General features: G+C 45.9%; 1 protein-coding gene across 4 annotated transcripts in view; it reads right to left on the reverse strand.

Annotated features, from left to right (window-relative positions):
• Positions 1 to 23,320, reverse strand: part of SEMA4A (semaphorin 4A) — a 57,495-nt gene that overhangs the window by 8,274 nt on the left and 25,901 nt on the right. For all 4 annotated transcript variants that reach the window (XM_033174180.1, XM_033174183.1, XM_033174182.1 and 1 more), the window contains 7 exons: positions 21,149 to 21,313; positions 8,313 to 8,473; positions 6,594 to 6,656; positions 4,743 to 4,841; positions 3,314 to 3,425; positions 2,815 to 2,922; positions 2,446 to 2,576 (listed from right to left, as the gene is read on the reverse strand). In XM_033174180.1, the coding sequence (XP_033030071.1) occupies positions 2,446 to 2,576; positions 2,815 to 2,922; positions 3,314 to 3,425; positions 4,743 to 4,841; positions 6,594 to 6,656; positions 8,313 to 8,473; positions 21,149 to 21,245 (771 nt within the window). In that variant the 5' untranslated portion in view covers positions 21,246 to 21,313. The remainder of the gene's footprint in view (positions 1 to 2,445; positions 2,577 to 2,814; positions 2,923 to 3,313; positions 3,426 to 4,742; positions 4,842 to 6,593; positions 6,657 to 8,312; positions 8,474 to 21,148; positions 21,314 to 23,320) is intronic.

A 23,320-nucleotide genomic window follows, 5' to 3' on the forward strand; every position in this document is an offset into this window, starting at 1 on the left:
ATTAACCTCCCCTTCACCCTCAGGTCCCCAAGTAGCCCCTGAATTGTCTGATGGCTCTCTCGGGATAATCAGATTGCTGGTTGTCTGTATTAATTCTGTCAATGTTACTGTTTGCTTTGTTTTGCTGTTTTATGCAATCTTGCACATTTTTCTCTTGATTTTGGCCTTGATTTTACAGTGGTAAAAGCATATGCTTAGTCCTCACACTGAGGATGTGCAATGTGACTTTTCTTCCCATTTATTTAACTATTTATAATACACACTTGAAAAGTTGTTCATTGTGCCTGTGTGAAGTTTGCCACCTATGATCTGGAGGCAGGTCTCAGGTTCAATCTCTAGCTGTTCCCTACATGGTTGCCCTGCTTCTGGGCTTCCCAGAGGAGTCTGGTTGACCACTGAGAGAAACAGCAAGATGCTGGAGTTGGGATGTAAGAAAGTTTCCCCTCCAAACTGCATTTTGTCACAATCAGCGCTGCTTCCATTCCACTGCAGTTCAGATTTCACCAACTACTATGTTTTTCATCTTGCTGTCTGCTGTTTAGTGTAAGTTATGTAAATTGCGAAGTTACATTCATCGCAATGTAAAAGAGAAACGTTAAAACAATGTTTAATAAGGCATTCATTATGTATTGCTTGTGTGCTTAAAAAAACCCAAGAAAATTATGTGAACAAGTATGAATAGAATTCGTCTGACTGATTTCCATTCCTGGCCACAGACGGAAGTAGAGATTGCAGCAATTTTAACTTCCTTTTAAATTTTCACCAGAGGTTTCTGATTTCCCTATGCTAGAGTCATTAGATCAACCTTCCATAGCTTGCAACCCTACAAATGTTCACAGAATAATAAAATTGTAGAGTTGGAAGGGACCCAAAGGAACATGCGGCAATGCTGGAGTCACTGGCCCTAACTGTACAGCCGATGGACAGTGATAATGGCAGTAGTAGTACAACACCCCTAATTGCTTTTCCTATCTTTAATTATGAATTTTAAATTGTTGCAACCTGCCCTTCAACCTGCTGGTGAAGGCTAATAAATGCAATGATGATGATGATGATGATGATGATGATGATACTACTACTACTACTACTACTACTATATTGGAAAGATGGGAGTCTGAGGAACTGTGAATAGCTGTTATGTTTTCTTTCTTTGTTCTGATGTGATGAAAAGTCCAGACCTTGAAGAAACCGTCGGTGAAACGGGAAGTTTGAAGCTAGCCACCCGTCGGGAGAACACACCCACATGTTGGAGGGATTCTGAAGCACCCTCCCCAACATTGTGAGGATGGACTTTCGTGTCTGATAGACATTTTCTATACCATCTTCATCATTATATTGAACATTTATGGCACTTTGTATTTTTGCACGTTGTAATTGCACTTTATATTAGCACTTTGATGATTCAGAGCATATATAGGTTTGCCTTTGATGGAATATTTATAAACGCCCTTTGCATTATGATATTGTCAGTTTAGTTTTCATATTTATGCCATTCCTCCAGTGATTTACACGGTTTTGTATATTTATTTGAGGTACAGATACCGTGACTGTCTGTTGTTGTTTCTACCCCTTACATTCTGGTCTCCAGTTAAGAGATTTCAGGAAGGATGGATAGAAGCAAGGGCATGAAAGCATCTGTTATTCAGAGGGAGATTGAACACAGAAGTACTATTTAATTGCCACTGGCTGACCTAGCCTCTGTGAACTTGTCCAATACTTAAAAAATAAATAAATCCAAAACTAAAAACTATTTTAGTTACCAGCCATCAGTACATCTTGTGCAAGTGGATTCTCAAATTACACTTTGTCCTTTCATTTGTCTGCCCCCAAATCTACTTCTTATAATTCAAGCATTATGAGAGGGGAAGGGAAAATCATTGGCAGTCCACTATTGTCCAAAAGGGAATACAGTGGTACCTCGGGTTACAGATGCTTCAGGTTACAGACTTCACTAACCCAGAAATAGTATCTCGGGTTAAGAACTTTGCTTCAGGATGAGAACAGAAATTGCGCCCCAGCGGCAGCGGGAGGCCCCATTAGCTAAAGTGGTATCTCAGGTTAAGAACGTTTTCAGGTTAAGAACAGACCTCCAGAACGAATTAAGTTCTTAACCAGAGGTACTACTGTAAATCTCTATTATGTCTCCTTGCTCCAACCTACCAACCTTGGCCTTATTGTTGTCTTTTTTTCTAAAGGAAAAACCTTTCCAATATGTTAGCAAAATAATTAAAATTAAATTCTGGCTCCAGTTCCTTCTTGGGAAACCCTCTTTTCCAATTCCAGATATGTGATGAATGAAGGCAAGAGACAGCCACTCAGCACATGCTTGTGTGTTACTCCTTCAGACATTCAAGAGCTAAAGCTTTGCCACAGAAAATATGTTCCTGGGGCTGAGCCCAAGCAAGTCCCAGCTCAAAAGCTCCCTTGATTCTTGAGACGGCTCACCTTGCAGACACGAGCCACCCTGGAGACAGTCAGTTTCTCAAAGAAGTCAAACTCCTTAGCTGTTTCCCCAAAGAAAAAGTAGACTTTGTCGTCAACCGGGATGTTGAAGGAGGCCACAAAAGCTGCATCACCTGGAGAGGGAAGCCAGACATGAGATCCCCTTTGCCCTCCCAGTTCTTGACTCAGCTGGCGTGAATCCCCAGGCGAAAGCTTGTTGCCTAGGAGATGCATCTTCTCTGGGTACCAATCCATTAACTTATCAGTTGCCTAGGCGACCAGGCCATGGAGGATGGTGGGAGTGACTGGATTCTAGTTGGGGGTTGTACTAAGACCCTTCCCCCTTCCCCAGTCGTCCGGTTCTGCTCTTACCATGCAGCCAGTTATCTGTCTTCAAAACAGTCCTGCTGCCCAGGGTGCGAGTGATGATGGCCTCGTTGCCTTGAAAGTTGTTCCTGGTACCCGTGTAAAGTTCGCCATCTGCAGAGTAAAGGCAGGAAACAAGATGATTCCTTCTCAGGAACAGTCCCTGTTTTCTGGAGTTCTGGTAATTCACTGTCGCCATTTTTTGCCTTTCTAAATATCTTGTCAGTCAGTATGCTTTTCTAACTTCCCCACCCTTCAGCTCCCTCACCCAGGGCCAATAACAGTTAAACCTCAGAATGGGCATCTCATCTCCAGTGCACATCCCTGGGAAAGGCACCAGCATGGGTCTGGGCACAGCACAGGCCTCTATTGCCAGCTGGCAGGGGCTGATGGGAGTTGTAGTCCAAAGCATCTGGAGGGGAAGGCTGGATTAGAGCCTTCAGTAATGTGTCTTGGGGCAGGAGAGGGGGACAGGCAATGATTTTGGGGTGTTAGAAGGGCTCACCGACTACGATTGCTGTATTCTGATGTTGAGGGTCAAAGGGGCAAATGCCCTTCCCTTCTAGGAGGAGAGGTTTGCCATTTGCATCAGTCGCCAGGGTAAAATTATCCAGGTCCTAGCAAGCCAGGGAAAGAAAAGGGGGAAAGAAGGAAAAAAGAATATATTGGAAAGCTTCCTTCAGAAAGCAAGCATCCCTATTTGCTGCACAATTTGGGAAATGCCTTTTCTTCCTAATACAGTTTTGCATAATTCTTTTTTGCATAATTGTATCTATTGCATTTTGGGCATGGGTCTTCTTTTCCTCCAGGATGCTCTGGGTGCCTTATGCGTATCCCTTGCTTTGTTCTGATCCTCCAAACACCTTTGGGGGTTAGGTTAGGTCAAGAAGGAATGCTTGACTAGTTCACAGATGTTCAGTAACATGATCATTTATTATTTCTACCCCGCCCATCTGGCTGGGTTTCCCCAGCCACTCTGGGTGTCTCCCAATAGAATATTAAAAACACAATAAAACACCAAAAATTAAAAACTTCCCTAAACAGGGCTGCCTTCAGATGTCTTCTAAAAGTCAGATAGTTGTTTATGTCCTTGATATCTGATGGAAGGGCGTTCCACAGAGCAGGTGCCACTACCAAGAAGGCCCTCTGCCTGGTTCCCTGTAACCTCACTTCTCGCAATGAAGGAACCGCCAGAAGGCCCTCGGAGCTGGACCTCAGTGTTCGGGCTGAATGGTGGCGGTGGAGATGCTCCTTCAGGTATACTGAGCCGAGGCCGTGTAGGGTTTTAAAGGTCAGCATCCCACCCACCCACCCACCCACCCACACACACACACACTATGCATACTGCTTGATTGTAGAAAACCTCAAACTTTTTGGGTCTGGATGAGGCTCTTAGTTTGGAAAATGGTAAAACTAAGCTCTGAGAATCAACCAAGCTTTTATTGTTCTCTTCATACTGCAGATGGGGGAGTTGAGATGTGTGCAAGAACAGCTTGCCTATGGTTCATCTAGCGACTTCATGGCAAAGCAAGATTCAAACCAGGATCCCTGGTCTTCTGCCTCAGCCTCTTAGTTACTAGGCTGCTCCAGTTTCAGGAGTGGGGAGGTGGTACAAGGCATCCACTGGGCCTCTCGAGGTAGTTATAGTTCAGGGGTGCAGCATAGCAGTCTGGAAATCCAAGGGGTGCTTCCCTGGAGATTAGATGCAACATCACAAAGGATGCAGAGGTTTTCAACAGTCCAGGACTAGCCAATGTGGCACTCTGCAGATGTTGCGACCACAAGTCCCATCAGTCCCATCCAGCATAGCCAGTGGTTGGGGATGATGTGAGCTGGAGTCCAACAACTGGCAGAGGGCACCACCTTGGCTACCCCTTGATTAGTTGCTAGCCTGGTGAAGCCCGCCCCCTTCCTTCTATGCCCCAGGAACTTACAACGTAAGTGCAGGTGGGGCTGAAAGCGTACGTCCCGCAGGCATAAAGGTGTGTGTCGTTCAGCTGCACCAGGACACGGATGAAATTGAAACACTCTGTCTGCGGAGATGAAGAGGGGAAATCAAGATTCAGCTCCTATTTAAATTTGCATCCCGGAGGAAGTTTCCACCGGGAGGTTGTCGAAACGCACAACTGTGTCCTACAGTGTACAGAATGCATGAGAAAGAAGCCCCTTTTCCGCTTGCAATTCAAATGGGTTTTTGAAGTGGTTAAGAGGTAACACCTGCATTATTTGTTTCCTTAAAACATGGAGCCTGCAGTTCCCCTGCATGGGAAGCATGTGCTCTGTCTCTGGGGCTATGGGCCCTTCTTACAGCTGCTTTCCTGGGGTAACTCTTCCTCTTCCAATGAGTCTCACCTGGCTCAAGAGGCCGTGCAAGCTCAGGGGCCATGACACAATGACACAGAGGCAGCATCCTGCTCTTCAAAATCTAGCAAAGCCCCACCATCAGTTAGGCTTGGTAGGCACTCCAGAAGAGGCTCTTTTGGTGGTGGCTCATAACAGTTATGGCACGAATTACCTGCTCAGGTTTGACAGATTCAAGAGCTTTATATAGACCCCAAACTTCTTTTTATCCAGTTACAGGTAGGTAGCCGTGTTGGTCTGCCATAGTCAAAACAAACAAACAAACAAACAAACAAAATTCCTTCCAGTAGCACCTTAGAGACCAACTAAGTTTGTTCTTGGTATGAGCTTTCGTGTGCATGCACACTTCTTCAGATACAGATTTTTTATTTTCTATTTTCTATTTATCCAGACAAACTTTGGCTTTTAGTTTCAAGTATGGGAGGTTGCTGCCCCCCCTTCTCTCTCTCTCTCTCTCTCTCTCTCTCTCTCTCTCTCTCATTTGTTTAATCAGCTTACAGTCAAGACTGTCTGTTTGTTTTTCATTACTGCTCCTTGAGGGTCTCTCTTGTCCAAAGAAAAGCTATAAATTCTCCAATAAGCAAATGAATAAACTATCCACCAGGGGGAGCGACACTTGTGCATAATTCTGCTTTGACAAGTGCCCTGGGTGATTTGAAATACATGGGCAAGGATTTATGATACTCAACAGTTTAACAATGGCAGGAACAAAGACCCCCACTCACCCCTTAAATTATACTGTTGGAATGAAGAAATGGGGTGGGGGACAGAACAAGCAGACCAGCAATGGCTCTCTCTCTCTCTGTGTGTGTGTGTTTATTGACTGTGAGCTCTATTCAGTTCTAGCACTCAAAACAAACTCCTGGGCTCAAAATTCTCTTAACTGTCAATGTACATGGTTTACACCTGGCACCAGTTAATGGATTTGAGAGAGCAAGTAATCCCCTCATCCCCCCACCCACCCAGAGTAGATCTCACAATCCTAAAGCCATTTTAGGGTGTGTTAAGTATACGTCTGGACTGACTTGTTCCTCCCTCCCCTGGCCCCACAGAAAATACCAATTTGAGGGCACACTAGACATGGCACAGGAGACCTGCAAGCAGAACCACCCCTGGTTTTTATGCTGCTGCTTCTTGCACAGCTGAGTTTGCTATATCTTACCCCCACCCTCACCCCATGGGTCAGTTTTGGAGTGGAGATAGGGACCGAAACCAGCCAAATGCAGGAGGAAAGAGTTAAGCTCCCCCTTCGTCAGCACCATGGCCACTGGCCCTGATTCAACCCCCACCCCACTCAGGGTCTGCTTTTATATCTGCTGCGCATAGACATACATACACTCAAAGCTATAATTCCTAAGCAAGGAAATAAAGCTTCACACATAGACATAGACATAGACATAGACATAGACATAGACATATCTTACCTCATTGCTTTTCTTCTTGAAGACGCACTCATCCTTTTTTGTGGCTGTGGGGCCCCACAGTATCTATCACAGGAAAAGGGAAATACTTTAGATGATGATGGTGATAATTAATAATAATAATAATAATAATAATAATAATAATTTCTCTGAGTTTCTCATTTTTCCAGTCTAAAATTCAATTCTCCACATTTGCATATCCCATTGCGGTTTTTTTATGCCTTCGTGATATTTGTCAGCATTGTAGGGCTGATAAGCAAATTGCAGTATGCCGTTTCCTCTAATATAATACATTTTTTGCATGTTATTTCCCCTCCACTCTCCGTCCCAATACATGCTTCTTTATGCCCACTTAGAGAAACGGCACCACAACATTTGGAAAAGTGCCAGTTGTGGCACATTTCTGCTGTCCCCAGTCTGCCCCTTTTAAGATTCTTGAGTCTTCCTATCTGTAAACAGAGAAGTCCTATCCACGAATTGAGATAATGTTGTGGTTATTCCCACCTTACAGGCACCAGTCTCTGGCCCCTGGACATTATTTTGGTTAAGGTTATCAGCTGGCTAATTCTGCTGGTTAAACAGGACCTGGGTTGGCAACTTTTAAGAGAGGGCTGTTGTTATATAATCCTGTGGTCTTCAATGCGTTGGACCATCAGTGCAGAGTGCCTCCACCCCCCATCGTTCAACCCAGACAATGAGGTCCAGCTCCGAGGGCCTTCTGGCGGTTCCCTCACGGTGAGAAGCAAAGCTACAGGGAACCAGGCAGAGGGCCTTCTCGGTAGTGGTGCCTGCCCTGTGGAACACCCTCCCATCAGATGTCAAAGAGATAAATCATTATATGACCTTCCATAGACATCTGAAGACAGTCCAGTATCAGGAATCTTTTAACATCTGATATTTGGGTGGGTTCTTTTATACTCTATTGAAAGCAGCCCAGAGTGGCTGGGGCAACTCATTGAGATGGGTGGGGTACAAGTAATTTTTTTAATTATTATTCTACACAGTAAGCTCTCAACTTACATGCACTTAATTTGTGCAAATTCAGCTTTACATGCTTGGCAAAAAAAAAAAAAGGAATTAAGAAGGTGGTAGCAAGGGGCAGGGGGGCAAAAAGACTTTGGCAATCCCACCCGCCATTGAACCCTGTATCTTGACTATACGCAGTTTTGCCTTTTGGCACGATTCCCGGAACGCAACCCCCACATAAGATTCCTGTTCTTGAGGTGTCCAGAAACCTGCCTGTAAGGAACCGAAACAGTTTAGGTAGACCTGGCTTGAACTGCTTCTTTTGTTTTTGACGTACTGTTCTGCTTTCACCTTTGTACTCTTGTCTCTTATTTTCTATCTGAGTCTAAAGAAATTCTAGGAAATTCGTTCTTGCAGCTAAACTCAAAGAGCATTCTTCCCCCCTCATGAGCCTAGGACGCTTTGGTTCATGATCTTATAACGGCAGGCTTTGCCGGGCAAAAGTCAGTCACACTGGTTGGTCTACTCTTGAGGAAATGAGAAGGGGAATTGGTGCCTATCCTTGCTTCTCCTTGTGGGTATTTCTTTGGGACTCAAAGAAATCGCAACCCTCCTGGGGGTTCTGCTTTCTAAAGAGATGAGGTGGTAGCTATGCAAGAGGGGGCAGAAGGCCTGTCATCACCAGAACGCCACGCAAGACCCACCCCCTCATTTTCCTCTAGCTGGTCTTATCCCAAAGCCCCATTTCCCACTCACCTCACCCTTCAGCCTCATGGAGGCAGGGCTGCTGATGTCAAGAGCAAGGATAGCATCTCTGGCTCCCACATAGAGAGTTGCCCCATCTTTGCTCAGGAGAAAAGTGTCGTAATTCTGAACCCCCTTTCGTTGGAATGAGGAAACTATTCGGCTGGAATCCCCTAAGGGAGGAGAAAAGATGGTTAGGTTCATTTATTTTTTAGAACACCTCTTCAGAAATTATTGTGACTCCTAAAGTTAGGGGTGGCTAACAATTTTTTTTTTTGGGGGGGACAGCATCATCCACCCATAGCCAGCCTTCTGGGGTGGACATGGCCCAAAGTTGGTGTGGTCACACAAACCACTTTCTGTCTCTCTCACACACATACACAGCACACACAACCCCTTTCTCCAGCTGAGCTGTGCAAATCAGTGAGGAGGGGAGGTCATCACCTCCCTCCCTGCTCATCATCAACTGATCAAGTGGAAGACTGGAAAGCAGGAGATTTGCATCTCCATCAGGGGACTGGGCTGGGCGGAGAGGGTCAAGCTTCTTTGCCACCGCCCCCCCCCTTCTGTGTCTACTCTGGTGGCAGGGGCAGTAAAGAGGAAGGAGGGGTGGTTTAGCTGGTCTGCTTGATTGCATTCACTCTCAAAGTACAGACCACAGCCTGCACAGGTTGCACCCTCCCTGTGCAAAAAATGGGGATAATACCGGTAATTGTACTACCTTACAAGGTTGTTGGTAGGATTGCAATGATGAGAAGTGTTAAGTTTGAAAGCAGCAACAGCTAGGTATTCTTATTCTTATTCTTATTCTTATTATTAAAAGTTTTGTGTTTGACAAAGGGTAGAGAATTTTCTAAGTCTGGATCTGTGACCATTTTTGGGGTGAGCAAGTGAAAAAATACTGGGGAGAAAAAGAAGAAACCAAATCTTGGCAGCCACGTGAGCCAGTGAAATGTGTTGATTAGAGCTGTCAGACTAAGAGCTCAAAGACCTGGGTTGAAACCCCTTCTCGGCCATGAAGCTCACTGGGTGACCTTGACTTATCTCTCAGCCTAGCCTACCTCACAGGGTTGTTGTGGGGATAAACTAGAAGAGAACCATTAATGCCACCATGAGTCCCTAATGAGAAAAGCAGGGTGCTCATGTAGCCATAACCTGCTCCATGCCAATCCTTGCCCGCTGCAGCCATCCTGAGGCTGGAAATGGGGAAGCAAGCAAAGTGGAATGAATGTCCACACTTTTCATTCTAACAAGGAGGAAGTGAATGCAGTCAGGGCTGTCTTAAGCATATGCGGCGCCGGGGTGCAAAGATCCGCCTGGGCAACAAACCAGCCTGAGGCATCTGCGTCTGCAACTGAGCGAAGCCAGGCTCCTCGTGGTGTACCTCATTCACAGTATTGAGGAAAAGAACCACCAGTAATGTTTCCCTGTTCACCTAAAAACAATGCTTATATGTCAAGAAGAATTATAGGATATCCTCACTCAGGAAGAGCTCTGCAGCATCAGACTAAGAGCCCATCTAGTCAAGCATTCAGTTCCTACAGTGGCCATCCCAGATGTTTATGGGAAGCCCTTGTGCAGGACATGAGCACCATAGCCCTCTCACTGTCATTCCCCAGTAACTCATATTCTGGCTGCATACACACCAAACATTTAAAGCACTTCTGAAGCACACACCCCCACACATCAGAACTGCATTTTCAAGCATCCTTCAGTCTCCAGGATTCTTGTAGTGCGTGCACACTTTAAATGTGCTTTGAAGTATGGTGCGCACACAGTCTCAGAGGCATGCTGCCTCTGGCACTGGAGATCATAGAACTGTGGAGTTGGAAGGGACCCCAAGAGTCATCTAGTCCAACCCTCTGCAATGCAGGAATCTCAACTAAAGCATCCATGACAGATGGCCATCCAACCCCTGCTTAAAAACCTCCAAAGGACTTTTGTTTTCCTCAAATTCCTGGGCAGCGCCTGGCACTTCCCACTTGGAAATACTTAAATCTAGTTCTGCATCACACACCAGATACTCTAGGAAGCCCACAACCATGACAAGACAATGCAACTGGCATTCAGACAAACACAGAGGTTTCTAGGTAGCTGTTATATTGTAGCTAATAGCCACAACAGACCTTTCATGAACATGTCACACACACCCTGTTAACATAATCCAAGCCTGTAGCCACCATCACATCTTGTGGCAACAAATCTCATAGTTTAACTATGTACTGCAGGGGCAGATATTGTGGTGCACCCCATATTATGTTGCTGGAGTACAATTCCCATCAGCTCCTACCAGCCCCCATATCTGATGGCTTGGGTTGGTGGGAGTTGTAGTTCAACAACATCTGGATTGTACGTGGTGAGTAAATTTGTGTCTATGAATCTCCCACCATTGTGCTTCATTGGATGACTAGTGTTACGGAAGATGCGCAACGACGGCGATCCCATCCCTGTGGCTGTTAATTGCCTACATTCATTAAATGCTTCGCAAGGTATATTTACATTGCAAGCGAATACATGTCTACGCAGAAGTGTGCCCCGTGGGATTCAAGCGGACTTGCTCCCAAGCACACGGACGATTGCAAACCTCAGGCTACCAGCCTATTCACTGGTTTATCCCGCTGAAAAATCCCACGTGGGACTTGGGAGAGGAGGGCACTGTGAAGTTGCAATGCGATACACACTTTACTTGGAAGTCACGAGGCTTCCTTTCTGAACGGGCAGCTCCGGGGCTGCACTATACACAGATTGCAAAACAAAAAGGCTCCCCAAATGCAAAACAAAAGGCACCCCTGAAATGCCTTTTTTTGCCCGCCAACTTCTCAGCCACACGAGACCAGTCCCGACCCCGCTCATTCTCCCCTTTGCTGCCCCCCAAGAAGCCCCGACTTCCAGCATCCCTCACCACAGACGCCTTGCAAAGATTTCTCCGTCCCCCGCGGTGAGGCTCCCTCCGCCGGTATCTGCAGCTGGGCCACCTCCAAGTCCCGATAGTACTTCGCAGCCAGCAAGGCCACCATCAGCACCAAGGCCAGGCCCAGCCAGGGCAAACGTGGCAGAGGAAGGCGCCGGGAACACCCGCCTCTGGCCTCGTGCTCGGTCTCGCCAGGCACCGTTTTTGGCAGAGCGTGGGGCAGCGAGGCCTCAGGGGGCCTGGGGCTCCCCTGTTCTCCCCCGGCCATCGACCGCTGCCACGGCTGCTTCCCCAGACTCCAACTCTTGGGCCCCAGACTCCCGGCCTGGTGCCCCTGAGAGCCCGGCGCCCTGAACCACTACGGCCTATGGGTAAGACGGCCCTGAATGCAGTGAAATTAGATCATCACCCCAAACTCTTCAGTAGCTTAACAGGAAACTGACTTTGAGTAAAATGCATGCTTGCAATCTTGACAGTCCCTTTTAAAGTAACTTGCCCTGAATGAGATCCATTTCCTATAATTAACACCCTGCCTCCTGCTATCAGGAAATGGCTTGATAGTTAACCAAAACATGCTCGTAAGGGCTCCATTAGGCTTCCTTTCTCCCTCAGGTCAGACCCCTCCTTTCTTTACTCAGCTCCTTTTCTGAAAACAAGTGTTTCTTTGTGTGATTTCTGTTTGGAAAGAAGCTATCCCAGGTGAGAGTTGGGCAAATCTGTCAATTTTGTTCTCTAAGTTTCCAATTCTTCCAATCTTAAAATTTACTTTCAGGGCTGGGCCACCCATGAGGTATACCGAGGCAGTGCCCCCAAGAGCGTCCCGCCCACCCCCGGCAGTGACAGAGAAGTGGTGGCAGCAGTGGTGGAAGCTTCCGGCAAGATATCGCCAGAACCTGCCATTGCCACTTCACAGGCACTGCCATGTGACTCAGGTAAGGGACGCAGCAAGGTTAGCAGCACCTTCCCATTTCGCCTCAGGTGGCAAAACATGATGCACCACCCTGTTTACTTTTCCACATTTCCACAGCAATTTGCCGATTAAAAAAAAAAATTCACAGAAGTTAATCAGCATTTTAGTGTGCATATGTCCTAATAAACACATTTTTGCAGTCTGGTCTAATGTACACACTTTTGCAAGCAAGCTTACCTCATACAATGCATTTTAAAACAAAATACAAAAAAAAAATCCTTCCAGTAGCACCCTAGAGACCAACAAAGTTTGTTATTGGTATGAGCTTTCGTGTGCATGCGCATACCAATAACAAACTTAGTTGGTCTCTAAGGTGCTACTGAAAGGATTTTTTTTTAAAAAAAATTAATTTATTTTGTTTTGACTACAGCAGACCAACACGGCTACCTACCTGTAACTAGAACAATGCATTTTGTTTGTTATTTTCACCTGTATGGGCATTTATGTGGACATTATACACTAGTGTGTGCCTTTTTGTACACATTACTTGGCTGAAGAACTATATTCCCCGGAGCCAGTGTGGTGAAGTGGTTAGAGTGTTGGACAAAGGCACTAGGGTTCAAAACCCCACTCAGCCATGAAGCTTGCTGGGTGAACCTGGGCTAGTCACTCACTCTTAGTCTAACCTATCTCATAGGGCTCTTGTGAAGATAACATAGGGAGGAAGAGAACTATGTATGTCACACCTTGGGCTCCTTGGAGGAAAGGTGGGATATAAACGTAAAGAGAAAATAAACAGCAAAATTCGGCAAAATGCGAATTTCAAAGGATGGCTGCCTTTCAGTTCACATCTCATTTCAGAAAGTTCAGATTAGGTCAGCTGGCCTTTAAATGTGAATTGAATAGAATTTTGCATTCATCTCTACCACAGTCACGGTGGGCCTCCTCCTCTGAGCACAGGAAATGCTGCAACAGAATTTGGCTGCACCCAATGTACACACAGGGCAGGATTAACCACATACCCCAATGGTGGTTGATGGGCTGGAGGCGGAAAGGCAGAGTCTGGGAATAGGTTCCTCCTCTTTTGGGGGGGGGGCGCTTTCGGCCCACAGACAGGTTGGGAATTACCTGTTTAACTTTGCAAAGCCATGGTGACCTGGTGGAGGCCAGCATCCCACTTCACTGCCCAAGCATTTTCATGCGCCAGCAGTAGGGACAAGATGCATTGACGCCACAATGCCAGCTCAGCTGGTTAGAGCATGGTGCTGATAAAGCCACGGTTGCAGGTTCGATCCCTGTATGGGACAGATGCAGATTCCTGCATTGCAGGGGGTTGGACTAAATGATCCTCATGGTGCCTTCCAACTCTATGATTCTATGATAACTTATATGCTAACTTCCCCCCAAAGGCAAAGATGGGCAAAATAGCTGCCCAGGAAATTTGGTTGGAGGTTTCCAACCTAGAATCTAGCGAGCGAGCGAGTAAGTAAGTAAGTAAGTAAGTAAATAAATAAATAAATGGAGAGAGTGATTTATCAAGGGTAGGGATTAGGAAATGCAAAGTTAGAACACTTGGACTTTGCGGCAGGAAAGGGGTATATAGAGAGAACATTGTTAACAAATCTATGTGACTGCCCCCTCCCCAGTTAGGCAGCCCCCACCCCAAACAGTAACATATCACCGCAAGCTTTCTATGGCTTCCTGAACGCTGGTGCTAGAGTTACATTTGCTTGGGATCGGGACTATGCACAAGGACACAGAGACATAGGAAGCCTATTTAGACAGAGATGGCTCATCTATCTCAGCATTGTCTACTGTGGATGGCAATGACTCTACAGAGTTTCAGGCAGGGGCCTCTCCTAGTTCTACCCGGATGATGTTGGGGATTGAACCTGGGCAGTGCTTTTTTTCCTGGGGGGACGCAGGGCTACGCATACCCCTAAACATTTTGTGAATCTAAGTTTGGCCACATTGAGGGGCAGTATTTCAATATGAGTAGGAAAATGAGAGTACCCCTAAACATTTTTTAAAGGAAAAAAGCACTGAACCTGGGACCTTCTGCTTGCAAGGGCTCTCCCACTGAGCTATGGTTCTTCCCCACAGGTTATGTCAAGATCCAAATGGAAAGGACTATAACTCAGTGGTAGAGCATCTTTTCTATGTGCAGAAGGCCCCAGGTTCGTCCCATGGCATTTCCAAGCATGATGTGCAACCCTGGGGTGCTGTTGGCAGTTACGGCAGACAATACTGAACCAGATGAATTTATAGAAGGCAAGTTCCTAGGTTCCTGTGGAAGCCATTGAGGCTACATTGGGGTCCTGGGGTCTCTAGTTGCCCATGTGTCCTTTCGTGGCCTTCAACCAATGAACACACCAACAATACTTGTCAACATCTGCAGCAATATTCACTCTGAGCTGACACTGACAGTACTTCTCTGAATGAAAACTCACCACAACCTTAGAGGGAGGAAGTGGTGAGATGCAGTTCAGATTAGAATTAAAACACTTTGCTGGCCTGCAAGAGCAAGGGTAGACAAACCTTTGCAGGCCCCAAGGGCTGCAGTGGTCGGTTTGGGGACCAAGCACACCTAGGAGCATGCACCCCCTCCCAACATATAGAAACAGAGACTAAGAGCTCCCTCTTTGATTTGCTTTTAGTTCTTCTCTTTGACTTTTCTAGCAATGGAGCAGACAGACCCCTTCCCCTCCTTTCTGAGCAGAGCCAGTGAGATGACTCTGCTCAGCCTTCCAGTCCACCTGGATTCTGATTTAAGTTGGAGATGTCCTAAAATTAATTCCATAATTGGAGAAAAACAGTCCAATGTGCATTTCTCATTGCTCTATGTTATAGTAACATCACACAAGTCTGCACTGAGCCACCAAAACACTGCAAAGAAGCAAACCTGGTGTGACTGTGCATTTCTTGCATGTGTTTTACTGATGTGCGCACATACATCCCTGTGGACTTGCATAAACTCCACACAAAATAGAATTTTAAGCACTTGTGCACACAATCCCATTGAGACTGCAACCTTGCAATATTTTCTTAAAGCCTATGGCAAGGCAGTGAGGGGGAGCTCAAATGGAGGGACATAGCTCAGTGGAAGACCATCTGCCTTGCATGCAGAAGGTCCCAGGTTCAATCTCCGATGGCATCTCCAAATCCTGGGAATGTTGCTGCTAGTCAGTGTAGATGATGCTAAGCTAGATGGAACAATGGTATGAGACAGCTTCTGCACAAGAACATTACAAGCTTCAGGTTTTTTTAATTAAAATTAAAAGAACAAGGGGTAATTCCTAATGCACTGGTACCACTTCAGAAAGAAGAAATCTAGCAAGAAAATCAAGTGAGATTTTTGGAAGCATTCTTAAAATATGCATACAAGCACACACATGTTGTTATGTGAGCAGGGCTATCAGTGTAGCAATATCCTGAGGCAACACCTGGATTTGACAGAGTGTCAATAGCCTGGCAATATGTTGCCATGGGAACTAAATTGCTAGCCAATTGTTTCTGGATACAGGACCATTCCTATTTTTAATGTTCTGAAGCAGCTCTTCTCCTACCATCTGAAAAACAAAGGATGTCATCCAAGGGTCTGTGCAAAGGGAAGATGGTGCAGACAGAGAACAGACACAGAGAGCAGAGTTTGGGGTTCTTAGGGTGCTGGCAGTCACCCTAAAGTCTGATATGGGAGCAGCAGACATTGGCTGGGTGCCTCCATCCCCTACACACAACTGGTATATCTGTAAATGGCTCTCAGAGTTATAAACTGGCAGTGAGCCCCCAGCTGTCTCATTCCAAAGAGCACCAAGCCTGAATAAGTGCAGCAACACTGGAATTTAGGAAAATGGGAAGCTGTCTTATATTGAGTCTGTCTGACCATTAGTCCATTGAGCTCAGCATGGCCTACAATGACTGGCAGTGGCTCTCTGGGGTTTCAGGCAGCATTTTTCCCCCAGCAATACTTGGAGATGCTGGGCATTGAAGATGGCTGGGACTTTCTGAATGCAGAGCAGATGCTCTACTCCTGAGCTGTGGCCCTTCCCAAAGGCATAGCAACTTAGGAATACCATTGTTCCATGTTCCATTTATCGCAGGACTATTCAAGCTCTGCATCTTTATTATCATTATTATCATCATCATCATCTTTATTATTATTATTCTCATCCTCATCATTATCTCTCCAGAATTCCAGACAAGTGACACTCCTAGCTGTGCCAGGGACTGAAACTAGGAGCTTCTGCATGCAGTGCAGGTATTAGATGCTCAGCCCCAGAACTATGGTGTCCATCCCCTCAAAGTATGTTTCTAGTCCACATGTTTCTGAACAAAAAGGCTGATTTACTGAAAATGGAAGATTCCTTATACTGGAACTGCCCATTCATCCAACTGGACTGGTCATTCATCCTATTTACTTGACTGGCAGCAGCAACCCAGGGTTTCAGATGGGATCTCTCATAGCACTACTTGGAGATATCAGGGTTTTAAAACCTGGGACCTTCAGTTGGCTAAACACATATGCTCTCCCATCGAGCCAAGGTCCTTCCCAAAATTTCTCATGCTCTGGAGGTGTGCACACAATGATATATATACATTAATCTCCACTTTGAGGATTTAGTTTGTGTTGGAAGTTCAGATTATGTAGCCCACATTTAAATTAAATTAAAAAAATACCCTCCCCCTGACACCCACCCATGCACATGTATTTTTAGGGCCCTCCCTTCCTTCCTTCTCCCAAAAAACCCACAAGAATTCTGGCTCTAGGCCTGAAATGGTCTTGTGTACATTGGCTTCAAGAGGTTTAAGTGCACTTATTTTGCATTGGACAGCATCCATGGAGTTTCCCTAGGTCCAGGTTGGGTGGGTGGGGGCGTCATAGTGCGATGACAGAACATCTGCTTTGTATGCACAAGGTTCCAGCTTCAATTTCCGGCATCACCAAGTAGGGACAGAAAAGACCACTGCCTGAAACCATGGAGAGCCATTACTAGTCTGTCTTGACAGTCCTGACAGCTAGACAGAGCAATGGTCTGATTTTGTGCAAGACAGCTTCTTATTAAAAGCAGCCCTATATTCAGAAACATGTGGTCTAGAGAACCTTGCTTTATTCAGAGTGGAAGAGCCATAGCTCCATGGTACAGGGTTGGACTTAGTCTGCGGCAGCTTCCTCTCTAGTCCACAGCCAGCCCCTGCCCACTTTTCTCTTTCTGACCCACTCCAGTCTCCATCTCACAGCAAAAGGAATCAATGGGCTGGAGAGGCAGCAGCTGCTGTTTGTTTCCTACACGTCGGCAGCACAGATGTCCGAGTAATTACTGCCGGAAGATGCTGCTTTTACCACACTGGCTCTATTTTGGGTTGACAAAGGAACTGCTGCCACCACTCCGTCTTCCTCCCACCCTCCAGCCACTTGATAAGTTTCCTTTGCATAGAGCAGTTCAGTGGCCAGAGCTGTGGGCTGCTAAATTAAGCCAGTGTGGAGGAAGGAAGCCCCTCCGCTCACTTGCGTACCACAAACATGCATCTGTGTGAGCAATGAGCGTACAGGGAGAGGATTGGGGCCACTGCTAGCACTACTCAGAGCAGATCTGCTGAAATTCATGGAGCAAAGTTGGTCATGTCCATTCATCTCAATGGAGTCTGCTCCGAGCAACCCAAGGTGAGCTGAACTGGTCAGACCAGATCATGACTTCAGATGGCCGGTAAAGCATTCTCACCAGCGACTGGGTGATGATGCAATCCAGGTATTGTATTCATTATTTTATTTATATATTGCCCTTCATGGTGGTTCACAGAATAAAATACAAGATAAAACACAGTAAATAATTAAACCAAAACAACAAAACAATAGCCCCTACCTTCCCACAGATACATTTAAAAGGCTGTAGGATGTCAATCAGCCAAAGGCCTGGTTGAAGAGGAACGTTTATGCCAGGCACCTAAAATATATATAATGAAGGCGCCAGGCGAACCTGGGCATTTCCCACACACCCCTCACCGAGCTGGATGCTGCCATCATCCTAGGAAAAGGAACAATAAGCCAATGGAAGGGCTCTGTGTAAGAACATATGAACATAAGCAGAGCCTGGTGGAACAGGCCGGTGGCCCATCTAGTCCATTGTCCTGTTCTCATGGTGGCCACTCAGATGCCTGTGGGAAATCTGCTGGCAGGACCTGATCCCAAGATCCCTTGCCCCTCCTGTGGGGTTCAGAACCATTGTTGCCTCCGACCATGGAGGCAGAGCAGAAGTATTGGGGATCCTTATCCTCCATGAATTGGTATGTGGGAGTTTTGGCTGAGGAGATAAGATCTGGTGGGATGTTAACGCTTTGAGCCCCCAGCCCCACTCCACTCCATGCTCAGCTTGTATATATGTGTGAATAAAACTATATAACCTAAGGACACCCCAGTCTCTGCTGTCCTTCATTCCTAAAGAAATCAAACTCTGGGTAAGTGCCTGGAGTATCTCACCGCTCAGAGATTGGGGCAGTGCGCAATAGTACCATTTATTCATTTAGGACATTTCATTTCATTTAGGAAACACTTCCCCTGAAACTTCCCAAAGTGATTTAACAATAAAGACATATCTAAAAACAATTTAAAATCCAATGCAGATGCCGACTGGGATAAAAATTACTGCTCCTCAGCCACTGATGAGTTCAAGGCAGTATGCAGCCTTATCTCTCTCTTTCTCTCTGGATGCACACAGTTGTCAACCAGATGCCTCTTCTGGGGAGATTGAAACCAAGACCCGAGTACAGCAGCAGCAATTCTCCCCACTCATGTTCCCCAGCAACTGGGAACCAAAGGCACACCACCTCCAACACAAAGCCATCGGGACTGGACCCTTCGATAACATTATCCTCTACACAGGGGTGCTAACTTGAATAAAATATTGGGGGAGCCCAGGTAAGCCCTGCCCTGCATAATCAATCACAAAACACGGCGCACGGACACATCAACCTCGGGAGGGGAGGGCTGGCCACCTCAAATATTTTATTGGAGGGGCCAAAGGAACCTCGGCTCCTAGGAGCAGACTCCTATGCCTCCGTTGATTTGCCCAACCTCCTTCTAAAGCTGATGGGACACCACTGCATCCTACAGCAGCAAATTCCTCAGTTTGGTCTTCCCAACGGATCCTGTGCGGCTGAGAGATGGTGAACTGCTCCAAGGTCACCTCACTGAGCTTCATGGATTCGAACCTGGGGTCCTCACAGTTCCAGGTTCACCACTGTCACCACTATGCCACACTGGTGCACAACGAATGTGTATGGACACGGACACATATGAGCTGGTGCATATGGACAGTGGTGTTGCTGTAGTGGTGAAAATATCAAGGCGGCCCTTGTTTGAATCTGACCTCTGACACCATAAACTCGCCAGCTGGCCTTAGACAGGGGCACTGTCTCTTTGGCCACAGCCACACCATACATTTAAAACAGTCATGGCTTCCCCTAAATAATCCTGAGAGACATAGTTTGTTAAGGGTGCTGAGAGTTGTTAGGAGGCCCCTATTCCCCTCACAGAACTACAGTTCCCAGAGTGGTTTAACAATCTATTCCTCTTCACAGGGAGCTGTGACAATTGTGGGCAATAAGGGCCTCTTAACCGCTGCTATCAGCAATCATCCTCTGCCCCTTGACATCCTATGCCCTTTTAAAATGTGGTTTTTTGGGGGGCGGGTTATTGGGTTGTTGTTTTTATTTTGATTATGTATTTTCTGGTTTTATATTATGATTTTATTCTGTGAACCGCCCTGAGACCTGTGGGTATAGGGCGGCATATAAATCCAATAAATAATAATTAATAATAATAATTTAAATGTATGGTATCAGTTGGGCCTAAGTTACCTAATTGTGTTAGAAGGGGAGGCCATTTTAGGCATGTTCCTTCATTTCTTAAATGTGCCCCTCAACTGATTGCTCATTGAAAGAGCACATACATTGTGCCCCAGAATGTTTTGTGAGGACACTTCGGTTGGGCTAATAAAGACATTGCCCTAATATGGTTTTTAGAAATAAGTGTCTTAGCAGCACTATGGAAAGAAGATGTCCCACGCTGCTCTGCTGACATATGAGTCAGGCATGAGCTGCAAGGCCCAAGCGAAGAAGGGGAGCCAGTGGCAGTTTAGCTTGACCTGTTTGCCCCCCATCTGGAGAGCCAAACCTCTGTCCTCCCAGTATGAGAGAGGCTAGGCCTTCAAGGATAATGTCAGGCTACATTCATACCATACATTTAAAGCACTGTGACACCCCTTTAAACAGTCACGGCTTCCCCCAAAGAATTCTGGGAGCCGTAGTTTGTACAGGGTGCTGAGAGTTGTTAGGAGGCCCCTATTCCCCTCACAGAGCTACAGTTCTCAAGAGCAGTTAATGACCAGTCCCTCTTCACAGGGAACTATGGGAACTATGCAAAGGGAAAAGATATATCTGCTGTCAATGCCCCTGTGGTATGTAAACAAGCAGAAATGAATCTGACGCTAATGATGTGAACGTGCTGATGCAAACAGCTAAAGGAGAAAGAGCCGTGAAATGCCCCAGAGGAACAAACAACTTCACAGTGCTATAAGGCGGCAATGTTGCCACAGCCTTAGTTGGCTAGAACCCTAAAATCCAAAGGTGAGTTTGAGGAGGGAATTGAAATGGAAGAGAGAGATGGCATCCTGCAGGTGTTCTGAGGAGGCCGCTTCAATGAGGGAGAGTGCAAATAATGAGACAAGTACGGCAGAACTGAGTGTCATTGCTGCAGCTGCAAGCCTATCTTTGCCACCATGAGGACTAGAAACCTACTCATGCTCAGTTTGGTGTTGTTGTTTTTGGAAAGAACCCTACTTAACCCTGTGTGGAAATTCAGCTCTCAGTACTCATTTCCAAGCTTGCATTCATAAGCAGTGCAGTCATCGAAAACACTCATCACAACCCAGGTTGCCTTCCCTCTTCCAAATCTCCCTTGTTCTCTTTCGAAGCCCCTTTCAGTATCTCCCCCTGGGTGCTGCTGCTATCCCTGCCCTTCGAGTTACTCACCTTTCCGGAAGGATAGCCTTGGCATCTGATCTGTGGCCAGAGCAGCCGCAAACATCAAGAGGCAGCCCAAGAGGTGGGAAGACTGTCCGGAGTTCATGGCTGGTTATTAGCAGATGGCAGTTGCTGGGTTGGTTGAGAATGGCGGAAGGGCAGCTAGCTTGGTAGCTGTTAAAGCAGAAGAGGAGAAAAGAGGAAGTCAACCACTAGAAAGAGAACGTATTTGGCCAACTGCTTGTCTGGAGCGGAACTGGGTTGGCTGATCAGAAGGTAGATTTCTAAATACTGTATGCGGTATTTTGCTGCCATGATGGCAGCCTCAGAGTGTTTCTGCTTGTGGTTGTTCCAGCAAAGCAGGAAGGAAAAGAGGAGGCCTTTCTACACAATGCAACGCAGAGACCACGGCTGGGAATGGAATTAACCAAAGAAGGAAGCAGAATCTTAATTCTGAATTAACTCTGCAGTTTAGACTGGATCTGAAATCAGTTTACCAAAACTACTCTCCTGGTTTGGAAGGAGTGGAGAGACAGTTTCACGGGAGGGGTCTCTCCAGAGCTGGATTACCCAACAGGCAGACTAAGCACGTGCTGAGGGCAGCCCCCCTCCCCAAAATGAGAAACTTTGAAAAAAGCTTGACATTTGATATTTCAAAAAGGAAAACACTGAAGTAGGCATCATGGGAAAAACCAGAATTTTAAAAGAAATCTCCCCCCATTTTTCTGTTCTCTTTTTATTACTCATCCTGAACTAAACCAGGGGACGCCCCACTAATGTACATCAGACCAGAGTAAGGAAGCCAGATCCTTTCCTGTGTTACACATGGCATCTATGCATGTACATTTCAGCATACACGTCAGTTTTGTGTCATTTTGAAAAATAAAATTTTATTTCATGGTTTAGTATTGTTTTTATTTTGAATTACACATGTCTGGCGGGGGATAATCTTTTCATTGGTTAGGACTTCTAAAGGTTTTAATTCAGCCCTGGGTCATAGAATCGTAGAGTCGGAAGAGACCCCCAGGGGTCATTTTGTCCAACCCCCTGCAATGCTAGCTAAAGCATCCATGACAGATGGCCATCCCAACTCTGCTTAAACACCTCCAAGGAAGGAGAGTCCACAATCTCCTGAGGGAAATTATTTCACTGTCAAACAGCTCTTATTGTCAGAAAGTTCTCTCTGTGTCTTCCTTTGGTCCTGTGGCAGTCTTTCTACTACCCATTTGTCCAGCTTAGGGACTGGCATAATAGAGGCTTGCACCAAGTAAGAGATCTTTATAAATACAAACACCCTTTATCCGTAGAGGAACTTCCCACAAAACCTCAAGGCATGCATGTCAATTAACTTCACATTCTTGACAGTCATTTTATCAGCAATAAATCAAGCAAAGATATAGCACTGAGAGAGCTCAGCAGCTTTGAGCTCTTGATGCTAGAATATGAACACAGTACTAAGGGTCTGGTCCCAAAAATATATTCTTTATTAAATGACGAAACAACCAGCTCTTTTCATTTTCTCTGGAAGTGCTTTGGAAATGTGATAATTGAGCAGTCTATCGCACATGAGTGCTGCACTGAAATATGGGATAAGCAACTAGTTAAATCAATTTCTGCAATGGCCAGAGAGTGCCATTTAAATTGGATCCGTCACTGGGATCTTACCTCTCTGCGCCTGGCACACATTTCTGGCTCTTAGGGCTATAACTGCTGGAGAGGCTGTGAAGTTAGGTTTTTCTTACATATACCTGTGTGCTGGGATTGCCCCCACATTGTTTCGTATTGGACTGTGATATTTGCTTGAAAAAATGCTACAAAGCATTTATTTTCTGTGAATGCAAACAATTATGTGACTCTTACTCTGCAGCTGGCTCTTCTCAGTATATGGGATGGAGAAAATGGGGATTTTGTGTACAAACCTTTGATAACTTTCTTTTGGTCAGACCAGGGTTCAAATCCCAACTCGGCCATAAAGCTCTTGGGCTAGTGACTGCCTCCCAGCCTAACCTACCTTGCAGGTTTGTTGTGAGGATAAAATGGGAAGGATAAGTATGCATACAACCTTGAACTCCTTGGAGGAGAGGTGGGATACAGATGTAATAAGTGATAAATAAATAATAAATAAATTGGCTAAACACACTCTGGAGTATTGTAACAGTGGGGAAATTGATAGTTGCATTA

This window comes from Lacerta agilis, chromosome 17 (genome assembly GCF_009819535.1).
Source record: "Lacerta agilis isolate rLacAgi1 chromosome 17, rLacAgi1.pri, whole genome shotgun sequence".
In the NCBI taxonomy this organism is placed as follows: domain Eukaryota; kingdom Metazoa; phylum Chordata; class Lepidosauria; order Squamata; family Lacertidae; genus Lacerta; species Lacerta agilis.